General features: G+C 30.6%; 1 protein-coding gene across 2 annotated transcripts; it reads left to right on the plus strand.

Annotated features, from left to right (window-relative positions):
- Positions 1 to 3,274: 3,274 nt before the first annotated feature.
- LOC140822864 (microtubule-associated protein RP/EB family member 1B-like) lies at positions 3,275 to 7,737 on the plus strand. 2 transcript variants are annotated; one of them, XM_073183786.1, is made up of 9 exons: positions 3,276 to 3,734; positions 4,460 to 4,539; positions 5,587 to 5,655; positions 5,790 to 5,876; positions 6,025 to 6,131; positions 6,204 to 6,346; positions 6,433 to 6,509; positions 6,717 to 6,830; positions 7,398 to 7,737. In XM_073183786.1, the coding sequence occupies exons 3-9, from the start codon at positions 5,614 to 5,616 to the stop codon at positions 7,527 to 7,529; spliced, it is 702 nt and encodes a 233-aa protein (XP_073039887.1). In that variant the 5' UTR covers positions 3,276 to 3,734; positions 4,460 to 4,539; positions 5,587 to 5,613; the 3' UTR covers positions 7,530 to 7,737. The 2 variants fall into 2 exon arrangements, with proteins under 2 accessions (XP_073039886.1, XP_073039887.1); XM_073183785.1 differs by lacking the exon at positions 4,460 to 4,539 and having other exon boundaries at positions 3,275 to 3,734.
- The last annotated feature ends 3,097 nt before the right edge of the window (positions 7,738 to 10,834 follow it).

The following is a 10,834-nucleotide window of genomic DNA, read 5'->3' on the forward strand; positions in this document are numbered from 1 at the left end:
TACTTATTATCAAATTTGAGTTTTTAAAGGGTAAAATCAATTATCAGTATAATCTAATTATATAGTACTTGTAGCAATTTATGTATCACATTTTTATTTCACGGATCTCATCATCAAACGCAACTCAATATTGACTTCAAATTATATATTTTGACACCATCAAATAATCGAATTTGAGTTTAAATGGTAAAATCAAGTATCTGTGGACTCGTATTAGGTATTATTTGTATTAATTCAGGTATCAGATTAGGTACTTCTTAAGTAAAAATAAGTATTTTAAAATTTCAATACATAGTTGAGAAATTGTTTTTACAAAAAAAATATTAAATGAGATGAATATGTCATCCAAATTCATCTTCCAAGGAAAGATAAACACTTGGTGAGCTTACATTGCATATTCGAATATCCAGTATTCTATTACATATTATGAGTATCTCATGTACCAAATTAAATATTTGCAATCTCAAATTACGTACTTCTCAAATAAAAACAAATACTTTAAAATTTTTATGCTTAGTTGGGAATCTGTTTTTTCTTTTATAGAAAAAATATTAACTGATATGAATATGTCATCCAAATGCCTATTCCATAGAAATATCAATACTTGGTGAATTTACGTTGCCTATTCGAATAGCTAGTATTTTAATACATATTGTGAGCATCTCATTTACGAAATTAAGTATTTGCAAACTCAAATTAGGTAATTCTCAAGTGAAACTAAGTACTTTAAAATTTTCATGCTTAGTTGAGAATTTGTTTTTTTTTAATTATTAAATGAGATGAATATGTCATCCAAATGTATCTTCCATAAAAATACCAACATTTGGTGAACTTACGTTGCTTATTCAAATATCCAGTATTTTAATACATATTGTGAGTATCTCATTAACGAAATCAAGTATTTGCAAACTCAAATTAAAATACTTCTCATTTAGGGAGTAAAATAAAGTATTGGTAGACTCGAATTAGATATTTTTTGCACTAATTAAAGGTATCACATTTTAACTTCACAAACGTTACATCAAAAATCACTTAATATTACTTGAAATTATATTTTTTATATTCCAAAATAATCAAAATTGAGTCTTAAAAGGGTAAATCAAGTATATGTGAAATCAATTAGGTATTAATTTTACCAATTTAGGTAGCACGTTTTTTATTCACAAATCTCATCATAAAAAAATATTCAATATTATCTTCAAATTATATATTTTGACATACTCAATCGAATTTGAGTATTTAAAAGGTAAAATCAAGTGTTTATGAACTCGAATTATGTATTATTTGTATTAATTTAGGTATCACATTTTTACTTCACGAATATCATCATCGGTGTCACTTAATATTAACTTCAAATTATATTTTGGCATCCTCAAATAATTGGATATGAGTATTTACGGGTTAAAATCGTGTATTTATATACTCTAATTAGATACTATGTGTACCAATTTAAGTATCACACTTTAACTTCACAAATGACACAATTAAAATTCACGTAATATTACTTGAAACTTAAGTATTTTCTTACCCATTTGAAATATTCAAATAGCCAAATCAAATATTTGGAACACGAAAATAGGTATTTTATCGATCAAAATAAGTAATTTTTCTAATTCAACAATGAGTGAGAAACTGTGTTTTTTCACAAATTAGATGACATGAATAAGTCATCTTAATGTATTTTCAATGAAAATACCAACAATTATTGAATTTATTGTGATAACTTGAAGATCCAGTATTTTCTTACACATTTGGAGTATTCAAAGAGTAAAATCAAGCATTTGGAACTCCAAAATAAGTATTTTGTTTGTCAAAATAAATACTTAATCTTATTTCATGATGAATGATGGCCTATGATTTTTTTTTAAAAAAAATAAAATGACATGAATAAATCATCCTAATGCATTTTTCATGAAAAGACCAACAATGATTGAATTTATGGTGAATGCTCGAAAATATAGTATTTTCTTATATATTCGGAGTATTCAAAGAGCGAAATCAAGTATCTGAAACCCCATAATAGGTACTTTGTATGTCAAAATAAGTATTTACTTTTATTCCATGATAATTGAGAAACAATATTTTGTTAAAATTATATTTTAAATGGAGAAAAATGATATAATTTTTGTGGATAAAATAATATATTTATTTAAATAATAAAGGGTAAAAATGTAAAGTTTGCTTTATGGGTAGTTAAAACTCAATGTATAGATGTGTCAGGTACTGATTTTAAAAAATTATAGCTAGGTACTGAATTCTAATTGAAACATTCGCAGATGCATTTTTTTGAAATTTACCGATAAATAAAATAATTATTGATTAAATAAACTAAAATCTTACTTACCGAAAAGGGTTCTTTCATCCATCACTTCTGAACTCTTTAAATCAGTACATGATCTAAAGTTATACGTATATGACGTAAATGTTTCATCAAAGAATTGACAAACTTGAGTTTTTCCATGTTATTTATCTAACTAACTACAATATTTTGCGTTTTGTAAACGTTAATCACCCACCCACATTGTATTATTTTTTTTGAAAGGACTCTCCCCATTAATTAACAAAGTTGTAATCAGCAAACTTGAAGTTTTTATTGGATCAGAAGGATTTTTTTTAATAATTAAATAAAGATTATTTATTTTTAAAAATATTAAAATAGTAACTGTTAGTTTTATTAAAAAACTTAAGAAATTATTTTAGCGGCTAATTAATGACTATTTTTTAAAAAATAATAAATATTCGTCTATAAATACTCACACATTCCACAAATTGATACAATGATGAAAGTGACGAACCCGCATAATCCGTCCAGGGCTCAATCCTACATCTTCTCTTACGTCTAATTTATATGTTTTTATTTTTATTTTTATGTAAATGGTATTTATTTTTATATGTTATATTGTTTATTTTGAGTTTATAATAAAAATTTTATTTTAAATAAATGAAAATCATAAAATAATTTTACATAATAAATATATAAAAATATATTATTATTTATATAAAATAATAATAATTTAAATTTTGTAAATAATTTGAAATTGAATTTATGTAATGTAAAATAAAATAAGATGAATTAATGACAATAAATAATTAGTGTTAATTTTAAAATGAATTTGGTAAAATAGATGTGTTAATATAATATGTACGTGATATTGAATTTTTCAATTTTTTATGGATTTTACGATTTTTTATGAGACGATGAATATGGTAACGATAACGAATGCTAACGAAGAAGTCCTTGCAAGCTTCTATCACAAATGCTGGCCATAGCCTTTTACTCAGTTTTTGTCCTTTCGAATGGTTGCTTTCGATTTCTTTATATTTTCTATCGTTGGACCATTCTATAACATCAAAAATAAAAATATATTCTTGGGAAAAAGTCTATCCATTAATTTCATCAATTAACTCTCCATTTATTTGGTGTTTAATAACAAATACAAACCGCAGCATTTTTAAATTACAAGAACCCAGTTTTTGCGCTCCCTTATTTTCGTATTCATCTCTTCTATAGAGGAAGGAAGCGATAAATCTTTGCAAACAAGAATTTGAATGCAGGTTGCAAATGGGAATCTTGAAATAGTTTGCCGAAAATTTTAAAGGGTCGATTGTTGTTTCTAGTTTCAGTTATGGCATCAAATATAGGGTTGATGGATAGTGCATATTTTGTGGGAAGGAACGAGATTCTTGGATGGATCAATGCCACGCTTCAGCTTAATCTCTGTCGTGTTGAAGAGGTAAAAATCAAAACCCGATTCCCATTTCCCCATTGTTTCTATCGATTTTCCTCTGTGGTTCTTGTAAAATAAAATATATATTTTGGGAATGTTTAATTGGTTTGATTGTATAAAGCTAGGATTTTTTTCCTAAACGTTTCTTTGGCTTTTGATAGAATGCTTCATATTATATTTTGCGAAAGTGACGAACTTAATGTCATTTTTCTTAATCTAACACAAGCTCTTGGTTAGATCATATTCCTGGGCTGTTACTGGTGTTCTATCTCAGTCTTTGATGTATCGATTATTTTTTTGAAAGAGAATTTTCTGGGATCATTCTCCCAAGAGAAAAGCCTCGGGGAAAAAAAGTTTGACTTAAGATATTCATTCTAATAGATGTCATGAACGAAGGATTAAGAAACTATTTCTATTATGCTTAGTCCATAGTTTTAATAATATATAAACCGAGTGCTTTGATTTTTTCTACCCTGGGAATTCTTGCAGCAATTTGTCGGAAATGCGGGTGATATGTACGCTTTTACTCTGCTTTCAAGCTATTTACTGTTACAATATCCTGAAAATGTGCCCAAAAAAACTTGATTTGCTGGCTAAATCCAACCACATTTTTTGCCTTATTTTGTTTTTTGTGAGAATTGTCCTAGAAACATTTTACTTAAATTTTCTCTGAGGGATGCTACTCCAATGCAGAGAAATCTTTGTGAATGTTCAAGCATGTGATTTTGCAGGTGCGGTTTTTTGTTTGTATTTGAAAACAGTGTGTGATGGATCAAAAGGAAAATAGATTGGAAAAAGATTAGATTAAAAGGTAATTGTGTAGTTAGGGACTCTTTGTTCTTCATGGTGGTTTACGATGTGACATTGATACCAGCAGGAACTGTTCGTTTGTCGCATTGTATGTGAAGCGAAACAACTTATTAATGTGACACATCGTAATTGATGAGGACAAATGTAATGGAACTAACTTAACTCGATCCCGTTGATTTGGTTTTTTTTGTTATAAGTCAATATCATCAATAGATGATCTGTATTGGTTTCATTAACTTGATTTCTTCATAATTGCCGAGGGTTGCACTTCCGAATTTAGATTAAAAGACGAATCTTGGTATTCTGAAGTTCGAGTCCTTGTATTTATGACGTTTTTATGAGTCTTTACTTGTGAACAGTTGAAGGTAAACTACGTCAACGTATGTAATTTGAGTTTCGAGTTGGAAGTGGCTGCACGAACTGAGTTTGCGAGGCTGTAATATCAAAGCGAGAAGTTTTAGGAATGTGTATTGGAAGAAACTACGAGCATAAGTGTAGATAAGATATAGATTGTATTGTGCCGTTTGGTCAGAATCAAAAGCACAATCATGCGAGTAATTGATCCAATTGTAGTTGCATTCTGAGTCTAATATTAAGTTTTGTATTATCTTGTTGACCATTTTGATTTGTTGGTTCTTCTAGTGATGAAGAGGCACTATGGACGAGAACTTGATGGTTTGTGTTCTTTAACATGGCTTATTTGATGGAATTCATTATCTAGCCATAATTGCATAACAAAATAACGAAAAATACTGTATTTATTGCATCATCTGCAATAGTGAAATCTACTCAAGAAGCAAGATTTGACATCTTGAAGCCCATGAGAAAAAGAAACAGTAGTTTTGGCCATATGGCTATTTCTCATTTTTAAGGCCTGTGTTGCTTCTCATATAATTTGTCTCACATGTGGGTGTCATTGGATGCCAAATTACTTTCTTTGTTTTTTTAATCTCTGCATATAAGATTGTTTCAAATGTTAAATACCTTAAATTTTACTAGAAGAACCCCATATGGTATGTTACGTCCTGATAAAATAATTTTTATCTAGGCTGCATCTGGGGCCGTGCAGTGTCAGATGATGGACATGACTTATCCAGGAATTGTACCCATGCACAAGGTCAACAACTTCATTTTGTACTATTTGTTTGAGAATAATATTTGTTGGTATAGGTTGGACGAGGGATGCTCCAATATTCCCCACTTAGCAAAGTCTTGATGCTGCGACATTACTGAGATATTAGTCTGTTGTAGGTGAACTTCGATGCTAAGACTGAATATGATATGATTCAGAACTACAAAGTACTCCAGGACGTCTTTAACAAACTCAAAATTGAAAAGGTGATCCTTTTCTGAATTATTATTATTCTTGGAGTTCTCTATCCCAATTTATTTCTGGCATCACCATTTTTTTGTGAATGATTTGGTAGCATCCATTGTGTCAAGTTCAAAATTTTGATAATCTATTCTTATTTTTTGTCATTTCCAGCATATTGAGGTCAACAGACTGGTGAAAGGAAGGCCATTGGACAACTTGGAGTTTCTTCAATGGCTAAAACGTTATTGTGATTCAGTAAATGGCGGGATAATGAATGAGTAATGCTTTCTTTGGGTTAGCTTGGTGTATTTTATCATATTATTTATGTTTACTTTCAACATATTTCCCAGGAATTACGACCCTGTGGAACGCAGAACTAAAGGTGGAAAGGAGAGAAATATCAAGGGGTCTCAGAAGAACTTTAAGTCGTTGCAAACAAACCGCTCTCTAAATTCTGGCTTACCTGATGGAGTGGGTAGTAATAAGATATCTGGTCAGTCTAAAATGTTATCATTTTAAATTATTTTTTCTTTCCTCATTCATGCAATGGTTTTTTTTAAAAAATCATTTCATATTCAGTTGCCAAACAAGGGAAATCGGGTGGTGCAGCCACCTGGGCCAATTCTTCTGTGGAGATTCACGCAATGACAAAGGAGGTAATAATGGCCACTTTTCTTCAAACATGATATTATAGAATGCAGTGATCCATATCTGATTTGGCATCTCGTAGCACTATTATTTCGTCCATGGCAAAAGGTGTATATATTTTTATTTATTGTGATGCAAGTAGTCTGTTGGATTGGCTTTACTGTCATTTTACTCTATGGTTTAATTTCCACTATGATATCTACAAATTTTTTCAGATTACCGAACTCAAGCTCTCTGTTGACCTCTTGGAAAAGGAAAGAGATTTTTACTTTGCAAAATTACGTGATGTTGAAATAATTTGCCAGACTCCCGAGTTGGAAAATCTTACGGTAAGCATTGTTAGTTCAATTAATACTATGATGCTATACATTTGGCCTTCAACACGAGTGGATTGCCTTAGTTGCAACTGCTCTACTGGACTGAAACATTTCTCAAGAAACATAAAACTTGATCTTGATTGTGTACTTTAACTCTAAGGTTCTCGCACATCGGTAGTGGAGGGAGAGGGAGGCTAACGGGATGACTATATTTTTGGGATATATAACTTGGTTGCACCATTGGTGCGAAGTAGCTTTAATGGTTTGGTTTGTTATTCATGGGTGAACCCTGCTTGTCAATATCTTTATAGGAACTGCAGATGAAAAAAGTAAAAATGAAAAGGAGACTGGCCTTAAACTAATGAAGCTAGCGTTCGAACTGTGGCTAAACTGATTAAAATGTTTGGGATTCGATGACATGGTTTATATGCACACAACAAGATATTTATTTTTTCCCCCTGATGTTACTAAGAAGAATCTCTCTTGTGTTTCTTTTATTGGGTCTTGACAATTTTGCATATGCTGCAAATTGTTTGCTGTATAAAAAAGTCTTAATCGTTTTCTTGAAATTCGCTGCAGTTGGCTGTGGCAATCAAGAAGATATTATATTGTGCAGATGAGAAAGAATCTGCACTCGCTGAAGCTCAAGAAGTCGTGTCTCGTTCAGTCGATGTAGCTGGAGATAGCGAATTTTCAGATACCGATGATTGACCGAATACTAACTAACAATACAGTCCACTAGAATTTGACAAAATTTCCTTCATTCAATCAATTTAGACTTCAGCATTTGGAAACCATGGACTGAAGTTAACCTTCCATTCAGTCGTTGTAGCTGTAATATTGATGCCATTTTTCTTAATCTTGGATTTCCCTGAAGACACAGGATCCAAGGGAAAAAGTGCAACATTCTAGTTTCATACGTTCATGATGCTTATAGAGTGAGTTTATATCAGAAGTGCAAGTGAGTCGAGCATTTCGTGACCTCAAGCACTGTATTTCATACTTGAACTATGGATCGTCGAGTTAAATACTTGGTGCATTCATATCGATGATGGAGTTATATATATATATATATATATATATATATATATATTGATTGTAACGAAACCCCAACTCCAAAAAAATATCTAATATATGATTATGTGGGCCAACTTCGATAGAAACATCGAACTCAGAAAGAAAAAATAAAAGAACTTGATTGAGGTCAGGTTTCGAGGTATTTTTCCAAACAAAGCGAAACCTATATTCTTTCTAAGTTCGATTAATCCACAAGATTGTGGTTTGATAATTTCATTTAATAATGAATTTGATTGGGTTGGAGGAGTTCCCTTCTAGGAATCCTCCATTCCAATATAGAGGATGGTTGGAGACGTCCTTACAAAACCTCCCGAAAAGATCAACTACACCTAGAACTCCTAAAAAAATATGAAATAAGTACATACTTTGAGATGGTAAACTCTATCTACATAATGTTGCATGATTTATATACTCTTGTTCTCAATTAATATATTTTTGTTATCTGAGAATCCAAATCCAAAATGACAAATAACACATGGATTTCGACGATAAGTTGTGGACATTGAGAGATCAAATCATTAATCATTATCAGATCGTTGGAATGATCGAATAGTCGCAGCCTGTTCTGAAACAAAATTTCGTTTTTATATATATGACATCATTAGTTCAAGAAAGGTATTCAGATTCTGACTTGATTTAGTCACCACAAATATAGAATATCCACATTCTATCCTGAGAGAAATTTTTTTTATCCATGTGACTAAAGCGAGGGAGAAAACATTTCTTAAAAGAAAGCGTTGTAAACGTGCCTTGGAGTTCATTTTTATTTAGATTCGAAATATTCTATCAACATAGAGAATCTCACGTGGCTGATATCGCTAACTCTGAACATAGTATGAGTTGTGCTTTAAAGAAAAATATTTTTTAATTGCATACATGATGTCATGATGATTACTCGAAGATTCACATCATTATCGAATTCATTTGCAACTTTCGATATATGAATGATTGCATATTAGATCATAATATATGTAATGAAGGGACTGTATTGTAAGTTAATAACAATCTATTGATTTTTGCATGCACTATCAATAATCCCCAGGGAATAATAGGGTGATGATACTATACAGTCTTATCATGATTTGATGTATGTAATCCGAACTAACTTCTGACGTTATTGTGATCAAGAGGTTGTGCACAAAATGAGACTAATAAGGGTAAGTCCACACAAGAGATTAATATTATCTAACCCACAACAAATTGTATCCCTAAACCATTGAGAGCTACACAAATATTGAATTCTGTGTTATCGTTATGATAGTAAAATTTAAGTAGTTGAATTTGATGACTTAGTTTGATGGACAACAAACATATTGCTTATAAATGCGTTTATTAGTAGATTTCATATTTGAAAGTTGTGGAAGCTAGCTTGACTACAAATTTTTAAGGAAAGTGCAACTGTCTAAATTTAGTGAAGGAGTCCCAAAATAGGCAGCTGTAAAAAATGAACCGGCAAATAAAATTTTCACTTTGCATCATGATAATGAGTTTTGTACCCTTGTCACATCGAAGATGTCTGATCGTCAATCGAGATTATGATTAAATCAGAATCATAGATTATTTGATTAATTAAACTTGGAGTTTCCTAATCAAATAATGATTTGTAGAATTCTAATTAGTCGACCATCCAAGGAGAATTCTACAAGGTTATAGAATCTCATGGATAGATAAAGTTTTATCTAATCCTATCAAATCTTTTCAAAAATTGACAAGATAAATACGAGATATTTGACGAGTGAGAAACTCCTAGTTCTAGAAAGATACATGAACAATTGATAAATATTAAATATATGTTACTAAGAGTTGATAGCACACAACACCATCAAAACAATCTAGACTCGATTTTCCCTTTCTCCTCAAGAATTCGGTCACCACCTTTTGAAGGAAGCCCCTCGACCGATCACCACCACAACTCAGCGGTGCGCCGCCGCCGTCCTGTCGTGACACCGGCATGGTTCTATCAAGTCAAGTTTTGAACAAAAGTTCATTTGTGTTATGAAATACTTGAAAAATTTCCAAGTGTTGAATCTCCTGAAACTTGTTTGGTTATGATGATATTTTTTCTAGACAAAAATTTGTGTGAGACGGTCTCACGGATCGTATTTTGTGAGACGTATCTTTATTTGGATAATCCATGAGAAAATATTACTTTTTATGCTAAAAGTATTACTTTTTATTGTGAATATGCGCAGGGTTGACCCGTCTCACAGATTGAGATCTGTGAGACGGTCTCACATGAGACCTATTCTTTTTTCTAATATAGCTTCATCTTTTTTATCTCTGATTTGTAAGCTTCTCTGAATTTCTTATGATCTTCACATTGTCTTTGCTATAGATAGCTTAGTTGACATTCTAACATATGTCCTAAAGATCTGCATTATCCAATTGATCATAAAAAGACCTTACATCTTACAAATTGTTTTTTTTTTTTAAGATTATAAGATACAAAAAATTATGAGCAATTTAAAATAAGTTTATATGGAAAATTTTGATTTTTTGGTTATTTCCTCAAGAGTGAAAAAATCAGGAAAAAATGTATTTTAATTCCTAACTTTCTATATTTGATTGATTTCAAACTAGTTCTTCTCGTCTTGAAAAGTGATATACATGCATGTGACCAAATTATGGAACTATTCTCCACCATTGGAGGGTATTTTAGTACTTTTACATCGTAATCGTTAAATAAATTTAAAATATAGAGAGAAGATAGAAGAAAAAATAAAAATTTTGAAGCTGGGATGAAAAATTATGGACAAAAATGACTTTGTTCTTTGCATTTCTATTTGTAAAAAAAAAAAACGAATTGTTTTAAGTTACATATTTGAGCTCCAAATAATATTTGATTTGGTATATATCAAATTATTTTATTAACTATGTCATGATTTTTTATATACACATATAAAATATGCATATGTATTTTGTTCATATAAGGTTTCTTT

Source organism: Primulina eburnea, chromosome 2 (assembly GCF_022965805.1).
Source record: "Primulina eburnea isolate SZY01 chromosome 2, ASM2296580v1, whole genome shotgun sequence".
Classification (NCBI taxonomy): Eukaryota; Viridiplantae; Streptophyta; class Magnoliopsida; order Lamiales; family Gesneriaceae; genus Primulina; species Primulina eburnea.